Source organism: Podarcis raffonei, chromosome 1, assembly GCF_027172205.1.
Source record: "Podarcis raffonei isolate rPodRaf1 chromosome 1, rPodRaf1.pri, whole genome shotgun sequence".
Classification (NCBI taxonomy): domain Eukaryota; kingdom Metazoa; phylum Chordata; class Lepidosauria; order Squamata; family Lacertidae; genus Podarcis; species Podarcis raffonei.
In genome coordinates this window covers 22,151,543-22,176,923 of record NC_070602.1, presented here as the reverse complement: position 1 = coordinate 22,176,923, position 25,381 = coordinate 22,151,543, and the positions used below count along the sequence as shown (strand labels likewise).

General features: G+C 43.6%; 1 protein-coding gene across 2 annotated transcripts in view; it reads right to left on the bottom strand.

Moving 5' to 3' along the window:
- Positions 1-25,381, bottom strand: part of ITPK1 (inositol-tetrakisphosphate 1-kinase) — a 121,859-nt gene that overhangs the window by 32,688 nt on the left and 63,790 nt on the right. For both annotated transcript variants that reach the window (XM_053376406.1, XM_053376414.1), the window contains exons 3-4: positions 17,182-17,307; positions 49-166 (exon numbers count right to left, since the gene is read on the bottom strand). In XM_053376406.1, the coding sequence (XP_053232381.1) occupies positions 49-166; positions 17,182-17,307 (244 nt within the window). The remainder of the gene's footprint in view (positions 1-48; positions 167-17,181; positions 17,308-25,381) is intronic.

Genomic DNA, 25,381 nt, shown 5'->3' with positions numbered 1-25,381 from the left:
GCCCCCTCCTCCACACTCAAATAACAGTGAAAAATGCTAGCGACTTACCTTGCATGTAGGTCTCTATTTGCCTAATAAGCTCATAAGACTTCGATCTGTCCAGCAGGGTCCTGATAGCAGGAAGGGGGTCCAAAATTATGGTTTCAGGGTGAGCATCAATATACTCCTATGGGAATGAAGAAATATGGCACAAAATGTTACATATGAAGGTAAATGATTTGCTGGAATCTAGATGCATGATGGGAATAAGAGTGCCAGAACAGAGGACACTAAAAGTTCAGCTTACCAGACACTGACAATTCCTGAATTTCATGTTTCACACCAATTTATCTTGCTGTTCTGAAAACAGCAATTGTTTAGGTAAGAGAAGCTAGGACTGCCAGCCACAAACCAAAATTGGAGGGGCGAGGTCTATAGCATCTCTTGCACCTCTTACTTTATGTATTTAAAAATATACATTAATTGTAAAAAATATTTTTCCTTGAAACACTGGCCAAATTGTCCCATGTACTGAACACCAACAGATCAGAGTGATCAGAAATACAAACACACAAACCACATATGGCCATTATCAAGGGGCATTCAAGGCACCGTAATGACCCATTGCCTTGTAGGCTGAGGAGTCAAATGAGGGTGGGGTGCAGCCTACATACTTGGGAGAAGAACCACCAGTATTTTATGAAGGGCACTCCTGGCCAGAGGATACAGTGGAACAGACTCCCTCGGGAGGTGATGGACTCTCCTTCATTGGAGGTTTTTAAAGCAGAGGTTGGTCGGTCATTGTCATGGATGTTTTGGATTTCTCAATTCCATTGAGAAAAATGGAGAAACACGCCTCGGAAGCCGTTCAACTTCTGAGGCACGTTCGAAAATGGAAGCATTCACTTCTGGGTTTTCGGCATTTGGGTTCTGAATCATTCGGCCTCCAGATGCTCGAAAAGTGAAGTTGCAAAGTGCTTGAGCAGCCTATCAACAGATAAATCAATCAATAAATTAATCAATAAATTTGCAGCGAAGAAGAAGAAGAAGCCTATCAATGGCTAATAGATTTCACAGAAGTGTCTGGCTGGTCACTGTGGGAAGCAAGAATGTGGACTAGATGGGATTTTGGTTTGACCCAGCATAGCTTTTCTTAAGTCAACGTCATCTGTACTGCTGAATAGAATTGCTATGGCACTTAAGAGATTACTGTTGGCATGGGTTTAGAAGGCTCATCCAAACTGTGAGGGACCACACCACATCTGCTAAAATTAGTCTGATGTCTGAGCTTAAAGGCATACAGCGAGTCCTGCTGAGCCCACACTTCAGCGATGGATGCCTGTGGGCCTTTGGATGTTGCTGTACTCAAACCCCCATAAGCTCTAGCCAAAACAACCAATGACAAGGGAGGGTGGGAGTTAGTACAGCCACATCTTCTCCATCCCTGTTCTACCTGAAGCTTTATAGGATACAGGAAGTGAGGCTAATCTTAGGCTGATTAAGGTGTCAGACTAAAGGTCTCTTGATCTCGAAATTAAGCCAGTCCTGTCCGATGATCCTAAAACTTCAACTTTTCACTTGTTCTGCCTGCCTTAACAAACATTTTCACCACTTCATCTGCCTGTTTTATCAAACATACCAATCATATTACATGCACCTCGGTATAAAACTTATGAAAGGGCTGTGTTCTTGGGTTAAGATCAGCCTGACCCAGATGCTGTAAAGACCCAGATGCCTTTATCTTCTATACACAAGCCAAACCAAAAGAAACACAGACCTAGATTGCCCTTTGTTTGGATTTCAAGACCGTTGTTTAGTAAGACATATGAGCGAGCCTATCAGCACGCCAAAAAACAACAAAGAATTCTTCATTGCCATTCTAAGAGAAAGAGGGAGGTGCTCATGGCGAGTTCCGGCACCTCTTTTTCTAGAAACAATACCCATAATGGCTTTTCCACAGGGTCTCCTCCTCCCCCTGCAATCCAGCTTGAAAGAAGCATTCTATTGTAGTGTACCAAATAGGATGCTATGTGCGCTTGGTTGTGGTGTGGGTGTGGGTGTGCATGTGTGTGATACCCACAACAGTTTTCCCAGTTTGCAAGCAACCCCTCATAAGATATTCTATTTGGCTTTTGTTTAAACTCCTTTAAAAAATACATATTATTGGTATTGATTTGTCATTTAAACAAAGTATTTTTAAAAAATAAATAAACTTTTCAAGAATTATTATTTGTGATGCACTGGCCCTGGGCACAAAACCAGCTATCCATGTGAATCTTGTCTGAATTATTTTTGCATTTAATTCTTTTGCTGAGATATCGAAGAGCCACAAAACAACCCATGGTAACTAGACTTTACAGAAGCACAGCCCGAGATGTAGTGACGACATCTTGCGATTTTCCGAAAGGTTGCTTAGTCTTAATTTAAGTCCTAGCTTTCCTTTACTATCCATAAAGGGCCGATAAAAAACTCTCCATCTCCAGAGTAACCCCCTAATTGCCTAAGTGGAGGAGTTCTAACAAGAGCAAGTACTCCAACAGGAACTGAAGTCTGGAAAACAGACTTAATTCATCAAATCCCTAGATGGGGCTCATACCACAGAAACGCAAGGAGAGAGGAAAACCAACTGCTCCTGGCAAAAGGAGTAGGTGAGAGTCAAACAAAAGGACGACACTCTCAGCATCACCCCTCCTTCCAAATCCCAAAATAGTAGGCTTAAAATGTTCAGTTGTAAACAAACCAACTTCTAGATGTACACTAAAGCTAATGAAACTAGCTTTTCAACAGGATGAAAGATAATTTCAAGAAACCAGCTAGGCAGACACTAGCTTTTAGCCTTCGATTCCTTATGGACAATGACCTGCAACAGAAATAGTTCCAAAGAATATTGTACAATTCCAGTTTCAGCTATTAAAAAAAATAAGTAAAGGACCTGTTGTGCTACCAGGAACAAGCTTTCTTTAACCTTCTTTTTACATATGGGGAGAAAGGCACTAGATATACAGCCATCTCGGGATTCTGGCAATTTTGCTATAAATGAGGAGCTGTGTGACCATGTCACTGAGAGAAATATGTAGCTTTTCTTTTTTTAAATTAAAAAAGCAGCAAGGAAATGCCCCTTTGAGCAACAGCAAAATAAAATGGCTATATTAAGGCATTACTTATTTTTAGCTTGACCTTGAATTCCTCCAACTCTATATCTCTCCTTCTCTTAGGCCTACAGAGTAAAGGCTGGTTCAGAATACGCACCACCTTATGCAGCTAGCTAAATGCTACGTCTCTTGGGAGAGTGGCTCAAGTTATTTTCGCATGGGGAATGAAGATTATATAGAGCAATGGTAATCCTACTGCGAATGGGAGTTCACTTATGGGCTGGCTAGCACAAACAGAGGGTATTTTGGCTCATTTTAGAGCAAAGGCTACAGCACTCTCCAAACCTGAGACATCTCATTTGGTGAAAAATGTTAAAATGAGTGCCCGTTTCTGATCTATGAGTGCTCTGTAGTGAAATAAAAATATAGGCATGGATTTAGTGACCAACTCCACTCGGGATGCTGCCGCCGGAAGAAAGGGTGATGGTGAATATTTTTTCCAGTTCCTCCTTCCTCTTGAACATCCTTTGAAAAGCTGCTTCAGAGAACTGGGATGCCCTCTGGAAAGATGTAGGAAATAGTCCAAGGAGGAAGGGGGGAATGGCAAAAATACTTCCCACAGTGGAAGCCTCTGCTGGGTCTCAGTGCCTTCCACAAACAGAGGGAGCCCTTCTGTGAGTGGCAAGGACTCTGGATTGTCTCTTGAAAGCAGCATAAAATGGACTTGATTCTATGGTGCCACTGTTCCCAAGCTTTCTACCTAGGGAGCATTACCAGCAACAATTTTTTCCCCTCTCCCTCTCTCTCTCTCTTTCAGAAACCAGTTGCTGGTCCTGTGTCTATTTCCCCATTCCTGTCCTGCACTGTTTTCATTAACCATGCACTGCTTTCTGGTGCCAAGGCCAAAGGCTAATGGGAGTGTCTGTTTAAAGAATCAGTTACCGGAGGGTGGCATACTCCAAATTCATGTCTGTCAACTTTCGATTTAGTTATACTTTAAAGGGGTGAATGATTGTACGTTGAAGGGGAAAAAAGGAAATCGATCACACTTGGCCTAGCATAGGCACTTCCTTGATTGCTCACCCAAGGTTGAGAGGGAAGCTGAATCTAAGTCATACACTAAATCAACTGAAATCAGTGGGCATGGCTAGCCTGAGCTTACCAATTTTAAAGTGTTTATTCTAAGTATGACTTAGTTGCACACCACTGTTTTTTTAAAAATGTATTCAGGGAACCCTTTCTGTGACCACCTTTCTGCCAAGGACCCCCCTCTATGTTGGAGAAAATTATGGGGAACACACTCAATGGGGGGCGCAGAGGTGCTAAGCCATGGGTAGGCAAACTAAGGCCCGGGGGCCAGATCTGGCCCAATTGCCTTCTAAATCCGGCCTGCGGACGGTCTGGGAATCAGCGTGTTTTTACATGAGTTGAATGTGTGCTTTTATTTTAAATGCATCTCTGGGTTATTTGTGGGGCATAGGAATTCATTTTTTTGTTTTTTTCTGTTCAAAATATAGTCCGGCCCCCGACAAGGTCTGAGGGACAGTGGACTGGCCCCCTGCTAAAAGGGTTTGCTGACTCCTGTGCTAAGCAATCCAAATGGGCCTCACCATTTTCTCTGACCTGCAAAGGCTGTTATTGCCTTGAGAGGTGGGGGTGGTCATAAAGATTTCAATACAGTGGTACCTCCGGTTACGAACTTAATTCATTCCAGAGGTCCATTCTTAACCCGAAACCGTTCTTAACCTGAGGCGCGCTTTCACTAATGGTGCCCCCCGCTGCCGTCGCGCAACTTCCGCTCACATCCCAGAGAAAAGTTCGCTACCAGGAGCACCTACTTCCGGGTTAGCGGAGCTCATAACCCGAAGCGTTCATAAGGAGGACGGTACATAACACGAGGTTCCACTGTACTGTATGTTATCTTTAGGTTATTTTTGCCTCTGTTCTTGGCATGTGAAAGTTTTAGACACACACACAAACCACCAGGCATTTGTATGCCTTTGCGAATAGAAGTTAATCCCGTAAAAGCTTATAATCCATTTGCTGCAAGAGAAAACAATATATAGTTGTGCTATAACAACATTTCCCAGCAGCAGCAGCAGCAGCAGCAGCAGCAATACAGCAAAAATCTTGTGCAAAATTAAAGGAGACATTCCATCGGCTCCACGCATCTATCCATTTTGTGAAAAAGCAGCCATCTGGCTTACATCAGCAGGTGGTCCGTAAGAAGCTCAAGGTGAGTTCAGGCCTTCCCTGAGCAGTGGGCTCAAAGACTTTGAATTAAAAACACCAGATTGTTTTGTTTTAGATTTGCAAATAGAATTTTGTTGTTTTAAGGACTGGGCTTCTTTTGTGGGCTTTCTTCGAGCAAACTAAGAGAAAGGCAGAATTAATACAAAATCCATTGCTCCTTCACCTACGCTCAGAGGGGCGAATTTAGCATTTTATAATATTGGGCTATCCAGTTGAATGACACCTTACACAGCAACATTAGCAGAAGACATGTTCCACAGGACTTACAACCTCAATTTACAATTTGGGGGAGGGGGGAGAGTGAGAGAGGGTGATTGAGAAAGAGAGAGGAGAAACTAACAAGAAAATGCAGTTGCCCACACTCAGGCTTTGTTTAAGTGGGGTGGGGTGGGGTGTGGGTGCAGACTAAGCCGCTAAAACTTAAAAACTTCATTGAAAAGGTGGCAGAGCCAAGAGGCAACAGTATGTTCCGGGAGAGCGGTCCAGGCAAAAATGACAGGAAGGAGCGGCCGTGTCAATACAAAACCATTTGTCTTGCTTACTGCCCTTCAGTGGAAATGCCCACTTGAGACAAGTGCTTTCACGCAGCACAAATGCAACATGGGATGTTCCTAGGCAGCAGAAAGCCTGTGCACGATCAAAGTCCTAAGTTCATTATGCACCAGCCTAACAATAGGTATGCAATTTGTTCTTGCCCTCTGATAGACAGCAGGAGCTCACACGCACCACATGTGAGACAGCTCATGGCGCTGGACAGCACACAATAGGAATTAGTCACTTTTTAAGCCTTATAACAAGGACACAGTGCACACACCAGGCTACATGTTGCACAAAACTCCAGATTGCCCAGTGTGTAACTCCTCCTCAAGCTGTAATCAACTTGCCTTTGTGTTTTTAAATGTTTTTTATTTTATTTTTAAGTGTACTGTTTTTCTGCTTTGTTGTTTGCTGTCCTGGACTCCTTTGGGAGGAAGGGTGAGTGAAATATAACAACAACAACAGCAACAGCAACAACAGCAACAACAGCAACAACAACATCATACTCCACTCTGCCATCTTGCAAAGTCTTCTTAATTAGAAGGGGGGAGATTTTCTGCAAACCAGTAAAGAAATTGTACAAAATCTTCAGTGCCCACAGCAACGTGTTTTCTGAGAGCGTATTACAAATAAAAATATCAGATGACTGAACTTTTTTAAAAAATGTTTTTCTCCCTTCTTTCCCTCTCTTTGAGTGCAATAGGAAATGTGCTTCTTCAAAAGAAGCATCGGCAAAGCTGGCCTTAGGGATCAGTGCCATTGGGCAATTGCCCAATCCCCAGTATCTTGGAGGGCCTATTGCCACTGCTTCCATAAGACGTTTTGTACCGCAAGAGGCGTGCCAACTGCAATTTCCTGGTGTGTTGCCCCAGTCTCAAAAAGGGAGGTGTGATGTGGAAGCAAAGGGCCTGGGTGCAGATGCCCGAAGGTCACGCATATCCCAGGAATTTAAGTCAGAATTGGATTGTGCAAACACAGAATTGGGTTGTTCAAGTTGTTACACCTTTAAACGAGTTCCCAAAGTCTGTTATCTGAAGGGTAACAGGCTCTCTCTCACCATCCAGCCTAAGAATCTGGCTAGTTCCCATTGCCTTACAATCAATGTCAGACTGTCAGTATCCCTTCTTATCCTGCCATTCTGCAGAAAGACTGGAGTCTTTCTGCAGGAGCACATTTTTCAGGGGTGCAATAAGGGCAAAGGGTGATGGGCATTATAATGTTAATCTGGACCTGGCATGGGGAAGATAATAAATGAAATCTATAACTCCTTGCATTACATGCTATTAGCTTTGTTAAAATCTGTGCAAAACTGTCGTCTTGAAATTTTTATAGATGAGATAGCTACCCAGCCTGGCAATAAAATGTCTCCCTCACAAAGCTGGTATGTATGAACTTCTGTCTCCAAGCCTCCCTCTCATGATCTTTGGCTTGCCTAGAAATACTATAAGGAATATGCCTTCTAAATTAAATTCCTATGTGACTTCATTCCCTCCCCCTTTTTCATATAAAAAAGGATCATGTGGAATTCTTCACAGCAGGCTGATAACTTCAACTCCGTAAAAGCAGGAGAGCTGGTGAACAAGGGCCACTAGTAAACATGGTTTCTGTGGAACTTTATTCTTAGTTAACCTACAGCCAAAGCAAGGTCAACCAGACACAATATGACCCAGCATGCATTTCCACTTAGGGTAACGTGCAAAGGCTAGGGCATTTATCTGTACTTTTACAATGGATAAATACATTGTTCAAAACAGCTTGTAAGAAAGAGCAGTGACTGTTCATTAAGCTGGACACAAATTTTTACATATATGTACAATGGTACCTCGGGTTACATACGCTTCAGGTTACAGACTCCGCTAACCCATAAATAGTGCTTCAGGTTAAGAACTTTGCTTCAGGATGAGAACAGAAATTGCACGGCAGCAGTGGGAAGCCCCATTAGCTAAAGTGGCGCTTCAGGTTAAGAACAGTTTCAGGTTAAGTACAGACCTCCAGAACGAATTAAGTACTTAACCCAAGGTGCCACTGTATATTCTTACATATGCAGCCAAGTTTGATAGCTACAACAGAAGGCCATGTTATGTTGCTAAAGCCACAGCAAAATGTAAATAAATTAATCATGACAAAGTTAAACGAAAGGCCATTATGTCTGAGCATCTGAGTGAAAGTGGCATGGAGCACAATACTAGGGCATGAATAGCAAGTGAACTAACGCAGCTGAAGCTGCTCTCCGTAATGTGCATTTTAAGCAAAGATAAAATCAATAGCCTCTAAAGAACTGCTCATGGAGCTAAAAGCATTTTTGTAATGATAGCGCATGCAGAGCACCTTCTTGAACATGCCCAAGAGTACAATAAGAATTGCATACAAGCTGTCCAACGGCCTGGGTGTCACATAAGTGTGCAATTATATCTGGAAACGAAATATGCCATCCTCAGAATCTAATTTAAAAAGAGCAAACATCTACTAGGGCTTATGTGAAGAAAAGCAAGCCAGAGAATAGTCAGGCTACGGTGTATGAAGTGGGTTTTGGAAAATGTTTTCTTTTTTTCTGAATGAAAGCAATTCAACAGCTTCACAGACCATTTGCATTACTTTGGGTGGGTGGGGGTTCTAGTAGGAGTAGTAGGAGTAGGAGTAGTAGTATTATGCCTCTAATTTTTATACTCTATTGAATAAAACGGAAGTTTTATTATTAGTTTCATATACAGTGGTTCCTCGGGTTAAGTACTTAATTCGTTCCGGAGGTCTGTACTTAACCAGAAATTGTTCTTAACCTGAAGCACTACTTTAGCTAATGGGGCCTCCAGCTGCTGTCGCACTGCCAGAGCACAATTTCTGTTCTCATCCTGAAGCAAAGCTCTTAACCTGAAGCACTATTTCTGGGTTAGCGAAGTCTGTAACCTGAAGCGTATGTAACCTGAAGCGTATGTAACCCAAAATACCACTGTATTCAGTAGATCTTCCTATTTGAATCCTATCACAGCATCCGCTGGATTTTGATGCTTTCTCATTTCATTCTTATCTCTCAGGGTTCCCATTGCATTTCTTTCTCTATTAAATTTGCACTAGATTGCCGCTGTGTTGTTTCTCAGTGACAGGGACTGAAGGACAGCAGCCAGAAATGAGAAGGGCCACAGAATATGTGGGATGCTTCACTTCCATGGCTTTGGCAAAATATTGGGTACCACTGCAGGAGCAGAAGATGAGGGAGGGAACTTTTTCTAATTTCTCTGCTTACCTCATTGATCACCAATCAAATCTGGCCCAGCGGAAGTGGGGAGATAAGAATCTGGCCTACTGACCAGAAAAGCTTCCTTGCCCCTGGCTTATCTTGTTTACTTTTTGACTGAATTGTCTTCTCATTATATTAGCTACCACAAGATTTGGTGGTGACCACCAACGTGGATGGCTTTAAAGGGGCTTAGACAAATTCATGGGGAATAAGGCTATGAATGGCTACTAGTCAAAACCGCTTAGAGGATTGTTGTTGTTTACAATTAAGCGGCATACAAATTCTGTTCAAGAAAACAAAACTGAGGCTGTAATATTTCCAATAATACCAGTTGCTAAGGAATATGAGTGGAAGAGTGCTATTGCACTCAGTTTCTGCTCTTTATTTTATTTATTTACTTCCTTACATTTATATCCCACTTTTGCCATCATGAAACCCAGGGCAGAATACGTGTAGGACCCAAGGAGTCAATCATCCAGACGCTAACCAGAGCCAGTCAAGCTTAGCTTCATCAAGGTGGTGGCCTGATGTAACTGTAACCTGGGGCCCTGGAAAATTTGTTGGATTCCCATGGGAATCTGCTTATCCACAATTAGAGAACAAGATGCTCAGCTATGTGGTCCTTTGGTACGTTCCAGCAGAGTTACGTATTATTAAGTTACGTATTATTAACCCGACTCTGGGGTTGCAGCGCTCATCTCGCTTTACTGGCCGAGGGAGCCGGCATACAGCTTCTGGGTCATGTGGCCAGAATGACTAAGCCGCTTCTGGCGAACCAGAGCAGCGCATGGAAACGCCGTTTACCTTCCCGCCGGAGCGGTACCTATTTATCTACTTGCACTTTGACGTGCTTTCGAACTGCTAGGTTGGCAGGAGCTGGGACTGAGCAACGGGAGCTCACCCCATCGCGGGGATCCGAACCGCCGACCTTCTGATTGGCAAGTCCTAGGCTCTGTGGTTTAACCCACAGCGCCACCCGCGTCCCTTACGTATTATTACCTCAAGCTTAATTTATTCCAAACTGAGCACCCGCCTTCCTATTTCTACACCTGAGCCTTCTTTTTTCTCTCACTCTGAATAATACTTGCATTCTTCCTTTTCCTCCAAATGCTGAACTGTGAGTCCTCCAACTCTCCCCCCACTCCCACTCCTTTCAGCCCCAGCAAAGAAAACCATACTGGTATCAGCCTGAAATGTCATAGAATCATAGAGTTGGAAGAGACCACAAGGGCCATCGAGTCCAACCCCCTGCCAAGCAGGAAACACCATCAGAGCACTCCTGACATATGGTTGTCAAGCCTCTGCTTAAAGACCTCCAAAGAAGGAGACTCCACCACACTCCTTGGCAGCAAATTCCACTGTCGAACAGCTCTTACTGTCAGGAAGTTCTTCCTAATGTTTAGGTGGAATCTTCTTTCTTGTAGTTTGGATCCATTGCTCCGTGTCTGCTTCTCTGGAGCAGCAGAAAACAACCTTTCTCCCTCCTCTATGTGACATCCTTTTATATATTTGAACATGGCTATCATATCACCCCTTAACCTCCTCTTCTCCAGGCTAAACATGCCCAGCTCCCTTAGCCATTCCTCATAAGGCATCGTTTCCAGGCCTTTGACCATTTTGGTTGCCCTCCTCTGGACACGTTCCAGTTTGTCACTGTCCTTCTTGAACTGTGGTGCCCAGAACTGGACACAGTACTCCAGGTGAGGTCTGACCAGAGCAGAATACAGTGGCACTATTACTTCCCTTGATCTAGATGCTATACTCCTATTGATGCAGCCCAGAATTGCATTGGCTTTTTTAGCTGCCGTGTCACACTGTTGGCTCATGTCAAGTTTGTGGTCAACCAAGACTCCTAGATCCTTTTCACATGTACTGCTCTCAAGCCAGGTGTCACCCATCTTGTATTTGTGCCTCTCATTTTTTTTGCCCAAGTGCAATACTTTACATTTCTCCCTGTTAAAATTCATCTTGTTTGTTTTGGCCCAGTTCTCTAATCTGTCAAGGTCGTTTTGAAGTGTGATCCTGTCCTCTGGGGTGTTAGCCACCCCTCCTAGTTTGGTGTCATCTGCAAATTTGATCAGGATGCCCTTGAGTCCATCATCCAAGTCGTTGATAAAGATGTTGAATAAGACCGGGCCCAAGACAGAACCCTGTGGCACCCCACTAGTCACTCTTCTCCAGGATGAAGAGGAACCATTGATGAGCACCCTTTGGGTTCGGTCAGTCAGCCAGTTACAAATCCACTGAGTGGTAGCATAGTCAAGACTGCATTTTACCAGCTTCTTTACAAGAATATCATGGGGCACCTTGTCAAATGCCTTGCTGAAATCAAGGTAGGCTACATCCACTGCATTCCCTTCATCTACCAGGCTTGTAATTCTGTCAAAAAACGAGATCAGGTTAGTCTGACATGACTTATTTTTCAGAAATCCATGCTGACTATTGGTGATCACAGCATTCCTTTCTAGGTGCTCACAGACTGTTTGCTTAATGATCTGCTCCAGAATCTTCCCTGGTATTGATGTCAGACTGACTGGGCGGTAATTATTTGGGTCCTCTCTTTCCCCCTTTTTGAAAATAGGGACAACATTTGCCCTCCTCCAGTCTGCCGGGACTTCGCCTGTTCTCCAGGAATTCTCAAAGATGAGTGCCAGTGGTTCTGAAATCACATCTGCCAGTTCTTTTAATACTCTTGGATGTAGTTCATCTGGCCCTGGAGACTTGAATACATCTAGACTAGCCAAGTATTCTTGTACTATCTCCTTAGTTATTCTGGGCTGTGTTTCCTCTGCTGAATCATTTGCTCCAAATTCTTCAGGTCGGGCATTGTTTTCTTTATCAGAGAAGACTGAGGCAAAGAAGGCATTGAGGAGTTCAGCCCTTTCTGTGTCCCCTGTTTGCATTTCACCATCTTCTCCTCTGAGTGACCCCACTGTTTCTTTGTTCTTCCTTTTGCTACGAACATACCCATAAAAGCCTTTTTTGTTGCTTTTAACCTCTCTAGCAAGCCTGAGTTTATTCTGTGCTTTTGTCTTCTACTCCTAACAGTGCCTTGTTATTTTATTCTTTCGTGGCTCGATTACTCTCTCTTCTTTCTCTCTTCTTTCTGATTGGCATCTCTCTCACCTTCACCCTGGATCTCCTTTCTCCCACGTTTCCCCTTCGTTAGAGAATTCTATTCATTTGCTTCCATTTCCTTAGCTGTTCCAATTTAAGTTGCTGCTGCTTCTTTTTGTTCATTTTTAAAAATCTCTTCACTTCCTTTTATCTATCTCTGCTTCTTTCTCTTCCATTTGCCTTCTTGTTTTGGTTGAGTCTACTGATAACGTTCCTCTTGGTTAAACCTCAGGTTGCTTCCTCTATTTCGCCCCTTCTCTGTTCCTGCCCCCTTTTCTCTGGAACTTGCACAGTCTGTGCTTCCTCCTCCTTGCACACGTTTCAGCAGCCTCTGAAAACTTACCTTTGCTACCAAGCCTTTGACATCTGATCTCTGCCTCTCCATCTTCCTTGTACTCAAAGGAACATAGGAAGTTGCCTTGAGTCACCCACTGGTCCACCTAGATCTGTACTGCTCAAAGCATCTCTGCAGGGATCAAGCAGGAGCTTTCCCCAGCTCTACCTGGAGACACCAGGAACTGAAGCAGAGATCTTCATAGAAGCATGGAATTGTATAGTTGAAAGAGACCACAAGGGTCATTCTAGTCCAACCCCTTGCTATGTAGGAATCCTTTTGCCCAACATGGGGCTCAAACCCATGAGCCTGAGAGTACTATGCAACTGAGCTATCCCATGCAAAGCAGGTGCTGTACCACTGAACCACAGTCTTCCCCTCTCTCCACAAAGGCTCTTCTAAAGAAAAGTTATGGGCGTTTGCTCTTCTTAATACAACTATTGCACACTACCTAGATTCTAAGGTGCTTCATAAATTACAATTGTGAATCCAATCACTTGTATATTGCTGTTGGGTTGCATGCACCCAGAGGGAAGGAAACCCCTCCTCAGAGGATGCTCCTGATACTGGAAAGGGAGCAGGCAGGAGACTTCTTCTGAATCTTCTATCCCCCTAAAGCACCTTTTGCAACTGAGTTCCCAGGTGGGGGCAGGTGACAGTGTTAGAAACTCAGATATATAAGCTAGGTGTCAAATGGCACCTTAAACCAGGGTTACAGTCACCAAAACGGAATGCCTAGTTGCCATTTTGGAGTCAGCTTTTTCAATATGACTTTATGGTTCCTGAAATTCATTCTGATTGTGCAGATAAAATATAATGGATAGAATTCTGCACGATGTGTGGAAATAGTCAGGATCCAAGGACCCTCAGGCATGCATCTCCAGGTAGTGGAGACGTCAGGTGCCATCCTGGCAACTGGGCATCTTCATTGGATTGGCAAATGGCCAATATCCATGTGCAAAATGCACCTGGCAAATTTCAAATGCTGGTGGGTGATGACTCTCTGAAACAGTGAGAAGAGGGGCTCTGTCCTCCATACAAGCAAAGAAGAAGCACTGGGAGGGACACATTTTAGCTAGACAAATAAAATAAAAACTATCAAGGAGGTAGAAAAAAGGGCTGGTGAGGGGGATGGCCTGGGAAGAAGTTGGGAGGCTAAGGAAGGTATGTAGCCAGGGGACAATTCTGAGGGTCAGATAGGTTCTCCATCCCTGGCCTAGCTACCGATAGCCAATTGTGACCATATATGAATAGCTACATTGTGGGCTCCTCCCTCCTGATCACATAAGAAAGTGACAGAATGTTGGGAACTGGCTAATAATAATAATAATAAAAAATTATTTGTACCCTGCCCATCTGGCCGAGTTGCCCCAGCAGCTCTGGGCAGCTTCCAGCATATATAAAAACACAATAAAGCATTAAACCTTAAAAAGCTTCCCTAAACAGGGATAAGCAAGAGGCATCATCAGAATTAAAGGACACATTCCAGTCAGGCAAAAAACACTCAAGGTGTGACATAAGGTCTTGTGAGGGGTGGGGGTCTCCGGGAAGTAGCCTGCCTTTAGATTTCTTATAAAAGTCAGATAGTTGTTTATTTCCTTGACATCTGATGGGAGGGCATTCCACAGGTGCCACTACCGAGAAGGCCCTCTGCCTGGTTCCCTGCAGCTTCACTTCTTGCAGCAAGGGAACTGCCAGAAGGCTCTCAAAGCTGAACGATGGCGGTGGAGACACTCCTTCAGGTATACAGGGCCAAGCCTGTATAGGGCTTTGAATTGTGCTCAGAAATGTATTGGGAGCAATGTAGGTCTTCCAGGACCGGTGTTATAGGGTCTCAGCAGCTGCTCCCAGTCACCAGTCTAGCCGCCGCATTCTGGATTAATTGTAGTTTCGGAGTCACCTTCAAAGGTAGCCCCATGTAGAGCAGTAGTCCAAGCGGTAGATAACCAGTGCATGTCTGGTGAGACAATACGCAGGCAGGTAGGGTCTCGGCCAGCATACCAGATGGAGCTGGTAGACAGCCACCTTGGACACAGAATTAACCTGTGACTCCATGGACAGCTGTGAGTTCTTAAAGGGTTAAAATGTGGAGTCGCGGCAATTACACTTCAAGAGGTAGAAACCCCCTCAGGAGATTGTTGGTGCTGACCCTTCCACTGCAGGAAGGAGGGGGAACATTTTATTCATGTAGCTGCTAATTAGTACACAGCTTAATTTAATATCCAGTAATGAGCCCAAGGGATACCCAGTTGCGTCAAGTAACTCCAAGGTCAGATGAGTGGTGTTTTTACATTGCCAAGCACTGATGAGGATTTCTTGCTCCTGTTTAGTTATCACAGAAGCTTGCAGCGCTTGGCATAGGCTTTTCATCACAGAGCACACAAGGGGTAGGGGAATTGCCATTTATACATAGTCCAGAGTCAACTTCTTCTGCACCAACCATTCCAAAAGGAAGTCTGCAGAGCTGATTAGGCAGAAGTCAGGTGTGTAAGGGTGTCCCCATGCAATAAGAATGTTGTTGTGGCATCTATCTGTCTCGAGAGACAATGGAGTGTGCCTCCAGGGGTGAGCAGCACCTGGGTGGAGTGTGTATGGAGGTCCTGGGATGCCCAGATGACAAGACCCACCTTCTCAGCCTCACTGATGTGGTCCAGAGGAAAGCAGAGCAATACATTAGGCACCAGCTTGGCTGCAGGAGTTGCCAGAAGGAGGCATACAAATTGCCACCCAACCATCTTACGGACTCTACTCCAGATCTGTGTAGTGTTTACTCTGAATATCAAATGCTGGGGATCACAGGTAGGAAGAACACTGTTGTACTCGGGTCCTGCTTGCGGACTTCCCAGAGGCATCTGTCTGGCCACTGTGACAACAGCATGATGGACAAGATGGGCCTCTATCCTGATCCAGCAGAGGTTTTCTTATGTTTTCAGTAGGGAGGGAGAGGATTAGCCCAAATAAAGACAACACAAAAGTCCCAGGGCAGACGAACAGTACATCCTCTAAGTCCTCTGTCCTGGGCTATGGAGAACAGAAATACCTTCACTTTTGTACTTGGTTTAAGTAGTCTTGCAAGAAGGTACTTAAACTATATATAGTTTAAAGCGTATTTCCACTTTTAAAGAAAAGAAATCCACTTTTAAAGTACAGCGTAGAATAGTTTCTGTGAACAATAAATCTCTTGCTTTGTTTATTTGAAATATGCTACTTGGCTGCAACCATTGTGCAAAGGTCCTCCTGTATTTATTTTGTTTAAAATGGTGCTTGCCTCTCAATACCGAACAACTGAAAGCTTGTTTCCAGCTAAGCTATTTAATACGCTGAGCTCACCCAGCCGACGGCAAACGTCTTAAAGCTGCAAGAGCTAAGGGTTGAAAACTTCTGCTTTGAATGCAAAGGCTGGCCAATTAACTGGAACAGCTCCTCTTAATTTAGGAAGGTATCACCTTGAAGTTTTTGTACTCAAGGTAGAAAGAAAGAAAGAAAGAAAGAAAGAAAGAAAGAAAGAAAGAAAGAAAGAAAATGTCAGCAACATAAAATGCTGCATTCAGGACTTGCAGAAGCAGTAATTCTCAACATCCACGTCAGGTGTTTTTTGTACCACCTGCACATCCAAAAGGAAATGCAAGGAATAGCCAAGGGAACAGGTCACATGACATGTTCTGAAAGATGCCTGTGTTTAGCTCCTTAACTGCATTCACTCTTCCTTCTGCTGCAGACCATGGTGAGAATTCTTTCTGGTCCAATCCCAACCTCTCACAGGCTAACTTTGACATCACAATGACTTCAGGTGACTCCCTCCCAGGTCTTCTGAAACCCTGTTCAAAGTGCTACTCTGCCAACCGGCTGAGCCTGCAGAAACAGCCTTTCAGCCAAGCCCTGCCCTTACCTGCGCAACACCTGACATCACATATGACACCAGGTGGGTGTCATTTGGCCACAAGGGGAGCCCTAGAAGAACCTAACTGTAGGCAATACAACACTGCTGCTAGGTCTAAAGGTGCAACTACAAGGAACATATGGCACAGGAAAACCACAAATAAATCTCTCCCCCCTGTAACTTTTAAGCTCACTTCCTCCCATGCTGAGACAATAATCAAACTGAGCACTTTCTCACAGCTGCCAGCCGGTAACGTTGAGCAAGGTCAGAACATCTACAAGCTATAGGGGTGCTGTTTGTAGCAGCTTCCCAGAGCTATACATAACATGTAGTTCTGTCCCAAGATATCAAATTCCCACTCAACCCCCACCCTAAACACAAGACAACTCAGGGCATTTCCTCTTTTGAACATTTTTGCTGGCACAATCACAGGCTGCAGATGCATACCCTGGCAAGGGAACAGTGCTCACCTATGAGATTTGCATCTCTTCACACTTTCAAGCAGACCCAAGTTTACCAATGTGCTAGAGGGGAAGGGAAAATTCACCTTGGGAAAGTGCAATGGGCACAGAGGGAAGGGCGACAGCACGTTACATGCTATTCTGCTGCTTTGCACATCTGAATGCTGTTCTGCAATACAGGCAGAAGGCCATAGGACTGCCATTTGCAGGTGGAGGGATAGCTTAACCAGACTCTTCTTCTTGCCCTTTGCATCCGCCATATATCACAACAAGGTATCAACTATGTTACTCACCTGAAACCTGTGAACCAGCTCCAGCGACTGGCTGTCATTTTGGTCAGCTTCAATGATGACGTCCGTCAGTTTGTGTATGATCACATCTAATGGACCCTGATCTTCTATCGGTTTGGTAAGGTCAAGCTGGAAAAGTCAAAAAAAGCAGGAAGTAGGTTTATTCTGTGTGAGATCAAATCTGGTGTTCAGATGGAAACTCAGCTCCAGATATAAAGATACGGAGAATATTAGAATATCATGATGCATAGTTGAACATGCCAACCTGACCTACTGAGCTGGGCCATCTGTACACCTGCGTCACGTTGGCAGTGGCATTCTAAGGGGTGCTCAACTAGTAGCTATGAATTACCATTTCCCAGAACCACTGCAGTCAGAATATGAAGATGTTTTACACCAGTTCAGCTTATTGATCTATCTAGCTCGGTTCTATCTACTCAAGACAGTAGCTCTGCAATATCACCAGGCAGGCCTGTCTTCTGCAGCCCTACAAGATACCTGCAAACTCATTCCTGTTTTCTTCAGAATGGTCCAAAGGCTCACAGTATGGTTAAGTTTCCAGCCAAAGCTAAAGCTTTTGTACAATAAAATATCTCCAATGCCACCTTGACCTGTCTTCCCTCTTGTGTCTGTATCCCCCCTGGGCACCAAGATGAATCTTAAGGCACTCTTGTCCACTGTCATGCACTGAATGTTTGCACCAAGGAACAATTGATCTTGCATATCCAATTGTGAGTTGGGAAGGATTATGTAGGAAGACATCCAATCAAATGCTTAAATGGGCCTCCCTCCCCACCTCTCACCAGCAAATGAATAAAGCTAGACCGTGTTGTGCCACAGCAACAGAGAAGGAGGAACTACGCCAAGGCCACTTCTGTAGCATCTAGCCCAGGGGTTCCCAAACTTGTGGCTTGTGGATCATCAGTGGTCTGCAAGCTTTATTCAGATGGTCCATGGTATGTCTGTGGATCTGTGGCTGAAAATGGGAGATGACACACCCATTGCACTGAATATTCATACTGATTTTTAATTGTATTTTTATTGCTTCTTCATTTAATAATACAGTGGTACCTCGGGTTAAGAACTTAATTCATTCTGGAGGTCTGTTCTTAATCTGTAACTGTTCTTAACTTGAAGCACCACTTTAGCTAATGGGGCCTCCTGCTGCCGTTGCGCCGCCGCTGTGCGATTTCTGTTCTCATCCTGAAGCAAAATTCTTAACCCGAGGTAATATTTCTGGGTTAGCGGAGTCTGTAACCTGAAGCGTATGTAACCTGAAGCGTATGTAACCCGAGGTACCACTGTATAAATAATTTAACTTATTCAAATTATTAAATTTAACTATTATGTAGAAGAGCAAATTTCAGGAAATGGACATTGCATGACAAACTATACCAGCTGAAATCCTCTCTTTTTATACATCTACTGAAGGTCCTCTTTTGCATCTAACCACCTCAGCAGGACAGATCCACTTTTGAACACGCAGGTGGGGCCTGTCATCGTCATTTGCAGTTTGGGCGCCGTACTGATTTGGAATTAATTGAGTGCACTGTTATTTAATGTGGCCAAGCAAAGATAAGTGTTTTTAAAAAGAAAGAGGAAATCCAGAAAAGCTAAGTAGTAGAAACTGCTGCATTTGCCAATGCCAAATCACCACTCTAAAATCCTGGGGGGAAGTGCATGGGCGGAACCTGCCTTTGTCTGTGTGTCCCAATAGCACAACGACCTTAAATCTACAGGAAGTGCATGAGGCTCAGCAGAAGAACACAAGACCCTAGTGAGGCATTGGCAAGTGACCCTGAAATAGCAAAATTTAGCATGCGCAGAAGCATCCTTTTAAGCTCACTTATATCAGGTGATCAGGTAGGCCTGCAGGCAGGTTGCTCACAGCACTTAAAAAAGAAAGAACTGTGTTTGCTTCCGTTTAAACTCAACTTTCCCTCCACAGCCCCCAAGTTCCTCAGAAGACAAGCAGGATGTAACAGAGACAATTAAGTTCTAGTGTCGTTTGCATGCAACGTAGGAGACAGAAAGGCAAACAAAAGTTTCACCCCCACAAAGCACGTACTGAATCATGCAGCTGAGCATAAGGCAACAACTGCACATGCAGAGCAAGAGACGGAAAGAGCACTTTGGTATTGCAGAGTCACAAAGAACTTTAAGCTGTTATAAAGGAGGAACTTGAGACTCAAGGGCTCTCCTGTCCTCTCTTTCCAAGCAGCTGTAGGAAGAGTGACTATAGTTCAACGTCACAGCAGGGAGGCGAGGAGGAAGGGGAAGAAGGAATCCAGCAGTAGCAGTGCAAGAGCCATTATTCCTTCACCCAAAATAGCATGAATGTAAGCAATCCAAATAATGCTGAGATATAAGAAGCTGTTTTTTAGCCATGCAGTTGCTTGGTTTGTATTAATGCAAACATGACGCAATTATTTCCCCTGCTACAAATTCCAATGTGTACTAAAAGCTGGAGAGCATCTAATGAAGAGAGGAAGAACCTGTGGCCCTCCAGATGTTGTCGGACTACAAATCCTATCAGTCCCAGCCAGCATGGCCAATGGTCAGGAATTGTGGAATGACATCTGGAGGTCCACATCATCCACAGGCATAATGATGGATGATGGGAGTTGTAGTTCAGCAACATCTGAAGGGTCAAAGGTTCCTCACAATTGATCTAGACCAGTGTTTCCCAAACTTGGGTCTCCAGCTGTTGTTGGACTACAATTCCCATAATTCCTGACCACTGGTCCCACTAGCTAGGGATTATGGGAGTTGTAGTCCAACAGCAGCTGGAGACCCAAGTTTGGGAAACACTGGTCTATATCAATTGTGAGGAACCTTTGACCCTTCAGATGTTGCTGAACTACAAATCCCACCATCCATTGTTATGCTTGCTGAGGCTGATGGGAGCTGAAGTTCAACAACATCTGGAGGATTAAGGTTCCCCTCACCTGGTCTAGTCTGCAGGCAAAAACTCATGAAAAATATTGGAAGGCAAAAAATTGAGGTTTTGTTTTTTAAAGGGGAGTGGGGTTCACCTCCCTGGTCTAGAGGTATGCCTTCTATGTACTGTATTCCTTGTTATGGGATGTACATTACAGATGAATCAGCTATTTGGCCATCACAACTTTAAAATCCTCATATTAACCTGTTTACTGCAAGGATTATTCAATTCAGAAATCTTTACCCTAAGAGATGTGAGGGTCAAGCGTGCAAAGCATCGCACTGCTCATATTTACCGTATCCACATAATAAGTAAAGTTCCTGCACAACACAAGGTTAAGAGAAATAATTAGCCACCTGAAACCGCTTGAACACAAGGAACAAATGCTCAGTATGTTGCTTGAGTTTTCCTCTAAATGGGGAAGGTTCTTCTGCCCAAAGTGCTTGAATAGGAGAAAGAGCTGCTCTGTATGGTGTAAGCAGATTTCTAAATGCGGAACAGGTTCTCTAGATCGTGACCCCAAACAGCGAGAACCAACAGCTTCGACCGATATTGCAAAGATTAAGCTGTTTGCAAAGAAGTTCTCCATGTTCTCAGAACAATTCATAGCTGTAGAAAGTAAACACTTCTAAACTGCGCGAGGTTTGGAGCTTTTCCACCTTTCCTTTGTATACTGGCATGAAAAGTCCTTACATGAAGCCTTTTCAGCAGAAATATCAGCTCCTGTCACAAGTCTGACAAAGTCTAGTGCACATTTCTGATGGCCCTCTGCTGAGCAAAACAAGGAGCCAGTGTTTCTCCTTGGCTGGAATTCCAGCCCCTCCTGATTCCTGGTCTTTGCAGCATCTCTCCAAGTTTTCCCTCACATCTGACATGTTCACCCCCCAAAATGTTAAGGTTTATTCCAGAGAATTCAGCGCATTGCTCTCACTCTCAGACTCTGGACCCCGCAACTGGGAGACAAAAGCTGCCAAAATAAAAGAAAGGACTCCAGGGCAAGGGACTTTTCAATGCGGGATTCAGCGAGGGAGGTGTAAAATGGCAAGAAGAGATGGGTGGTTATTCAGTGAAAGGAAATAAAAATCTTAGAAAGGAAAGAATGCCTTAAAGGCTGTAACAATTCATAATTGGCCACTTCATGCATTGAAACCCCAGCTGCCATTTCTCTATGGACATCTACCATTTTTCTCCTGCAATTGCACCCTAGCCACAAACTTTATAAATGAAACTTTTTATTCCCCGTGTGTGCCTAGAATTCTTTTCCACTTTGTGTGTTCCTGTTGTAGAGAATGCTCCCCACTTTCTTTTTTATTTCGGTTATAATACTGACCTGCATTTCTGAAGTTATTTCTAGAGATTACTAAGATAATGAAGCCCTATATAGAGGACTATAAAAATATGAAGGTTTTTTTTTTTTGCTCTTACAACAGTTTTAGGGAGTGCAACTCAAGAACTCTTTTGATTTCTAAACCCAATGTGGTTAACATCTAACTTGCATTGTACTGATTGGAATTAAAGTTTAACGTTTGGAGGGTGTCAGAATCTAGAGTTCATGACTGCACCTCATGCTGTAACACCTACAAAGGCAAAAGTATTTCTATGTTGTTTGTACTTCGCTCCAGCATCAGATTTATGGCACTCTAACATATTTCCATAAATTGTACAATTCAATGCTGGTAATTTCAGTGTTCTCTGGCATCGGGTGAGCCTTCTTCTGAACAGAATGTACAGCGCCCGTCTACATTGACCTTGGCCAAATTCTGTATATGGTATTCCTAAGGCGGTTTGTAATAAGTATGATTGCTCACTTAGGGTTACTGAGCCAGAATAGCTTGTTTTTCTTATTCCTTTGCTTCAACATTTGAGATTTCAGTTTATCACAGTCCATCAAGACCAAGCAATTTAGCATGCAGCTTCCTGGGCAATTTTTTTTAAAAAAGCTTCAATTCATTCTTGCCATATAATCTCTTACCAATATATTCTTATTACAGTAGTACCTCAGGTTACAGACGCTTCAGGTTACAGACTCCGCTAACCCAGAAATAATACCTCGGGTTAAGAACTTTGCTTCAGGATGAGAACAGAAATTGTGCGGTGGCAGCAGGAGGCCCTATTAGCTAAAGTGGTACCTCAGGTTAAGAACAGTTTCAGGTTAAGAACGGACCTCCAGAACGAATTAAGTTCTTAACCTGAGGTACCACTGTATTACATTTTTATCCTGCCATTTTTCCAAACAGCTCAGGGTAGTGTACCATACACTGTTCTCCCACATCCCACCTGTGTTAGCCTCACAACCACCCTGTGAGGTAGGTTAGTTTGGGTGATGCCTGGCTGGAAATCGATCATGGAGATGCCTGCCTACATAGATGTTGTGACTAAGTGCTTGAGCTCACTACCAATACATGAGCTTCTATCATGCAGCCAGGCCTTTAGAAATGCTTCAGTAGACATCAGCCTAAGGAGAAGCAAGTTGCCACCCCAAAATCTAGTAATATTATTCATCCCTATCTGAAGACGAAGAGTCCTCTGTTGTAAGCAAGAGAAATCCGTGCCTCTTTAACAGTAACAACTTCATCAAAGAAAATTGCCCTGGAACTGCAGAGCTGAAGGGGTCTCTGCAATCGGCCAGGAAAACAAGAGCCACTGGGAAGCTTCTCTCTGACATCCAGAAACAACAATATGGCAAGATGCAGAAGAACCCAGCCCCACCCATTGCCCAATGAAGGAACAGTTGAAGGGAGTTTGCGACCCTCAACCCACCCCCAGCCAAGAAGAGCACTCTGTTCCGGTTGCCCTGGGATTGCAGAAGAAAGCAGAAAAACAAAACTCTGGCCTCATCCATGGGTCAAAAGACAAAGGGGGCACCAGCTGCTCTCCAAGCAAGAGCAACCAGCAAGAAAAGATCATCCTCGTCTGAAACAAGAATAAATGCTTCTTAGCTCACCATTTTGCTATATTTTCATGCCGTGTCCTTTTCTATGTATATCTATGGGTTTTTTGCTTTTGTTTTTTAGCTTGTAAGCCTGAAGACAGGACTTCAACTTTATGATTGATATAAGCCATTTTGGGAGGAAATGATTGTCTGAAAAAGTGGAGCGTAAGTAAGCAAGCAAGTAAATAAATTAAGTTAAAGTGTGTGTGTGTGTGTGTGTGTGTGTGAGAGAGAGAGAGAGAGAGAGAGAGAGAGAGAGAGAGAGAGAGAGAGATGTGATTTTAGAGTTGGGCAGCCATGTTTGCATTTAAACATTAGTGCACCTTCTCAAGCTTTGAAAACCCTGCTGAATCCCAAGAAGCTTCCATAAAGTGGGATTAGAGATCTATATAGCTGCAGATGTCATGTAAAACAATTTCTCAGCTAAGTCAGGCCCGAAAGCCTTTGCCTGGAAGTGCATGGGTGTGAACCTCAGGCTTAAAGCAGGTGTGCCTAACTGACAGCTGCATGGCAGACACAGGCTGAAAGCTGCACCAGCAGTTAGAAAGCCACACATGTATGACTGGGAAATGACGATAATGGATGTATTAGCAAAACGTAAAGATCTACAGCAACTAGCCTATCTGACAGCAACCAGGCGAACTTTAGAGCCACGCTGTGCGTGCCGCTTGTTAAGTCGTTTAATCAACTTTAATGTGTTCCCATATCATTTCTACCCACTTGGAAGAGATCTTCCCCCTCCCCTTGCCGCCGCCACTCCCCCCCTCCCCTGTCCAGTTGCCAAAATCAGCTCAGCTATGTTAATACTTGCAGCAGTTAGCATGGAGCCAAAGGGCACCGAGGCAGAACTGGTGGCATGAAAACCTCCCTTTGTGACAGAAGAACTATCCTGATCCCGTTGCAAAGGGCAAACTCAGAACAAACCATTGCAGAAGCTAATCAAAGAGTTGAAAAGTTCAACAAATGGGATTTCCATTTATCCCTCCCGCCCTGTTCTTACATGCTGCAGTTAAGTCATCTAATTATCCATTCTGGTTCTGCTGAAACAGCAGAGGGTCAAGAAAGGAAATATACTTCCATGTGGAATTTTCCCAGTTTTTTCTCCCCCTTCAGTGTCTGCCCGGACAAACATCTTTGCACTGAAGCAGGGAGCAACTTTCACTGTGAAGGAAAGATGTCAAAGCACTAAGTTTCCTATTCTTCACAGAACTGGAAAACCCCAAGATGGAGAATATCTGTCCAATCCAGTACAATTTGATTATGAACATCTGGATGTTAAAATAACTTCTAGTTGCTATTTTTACATAAGCCTGCACCAGGTGGAGACATTCATGAGGAGGATGGGCGATACTTTTGTACTATTCTGCATATAAAGTATTTGCATTGCAGTGGGCAAGTGTCCTGCTTCACAGAGCACAGTCCTCTGTTTGAAGGCATTCTCTGTTTGGAACGCTGTTGACAGAAGTCACCCATCAAAATAGCACTAAGCAGCAGGCTAAGCTAATACAACAACTGCCTCGGTCAGTCTCTCTCAATCACAAGATGTATTCCTATTTAAACTAAATTATAGCAATGTCTAAATTTTCATCTATGCATATAAATTAGCATATGCAGATTTTATGACCCCTTTTGAGTGAGGTTAATGCGTTTCCTCTCTTTAGCAATGCATAAATAGGCAGCCTAATTTGTGTGAATACTACAAAGTACATTCCCCTGCCCTCTCTCTCCCCACCAGGGAGGAGCATTTTCAATAAAAATTGTATAAGAATATACCAATATTCAACTTTTCCCTGATTTCTACAAAATTTCTATTGATTTCTATTGTGGATAGGGGCAACTAGAGGAAGTATGACCATATGTGAATATGGTGGGGAATCTGTGACGTTCTAGATGATATTGGAGTTCAGCTCCAGTTAGCACGGTGAATGGTCAGGGATGATGGGATTTGTAGTCCATAACATCTGGAGGGCACCATGCTCACATTTACCACATTAAGGCAGAAACCTTTCCCAGTCCTTTGATGGTCTTCAGCTAAGTTTTATGCAGAGTAGACCCACTGAAATTAATTTCATGTTCACTAATTTCAATGGGTGGTATTCAAAATTTAATTGCATACCACCTCTTACTCCCAATATTCTTCAACTAGAAGTGCAAGGGTAAACACTTTAAACAGACTGAAATCATATTGTACTTTTGGAAGACAATATTTTATTCTATTTTGCAAAATTGAATAAATAGCTAGAGACTATATTTCTGTAAATTCATTGTTGTTCATTCCTCTTATTCTTGCTCTTAAATTCCTAGAGCTTAGTCATTCTTTACCATATGGT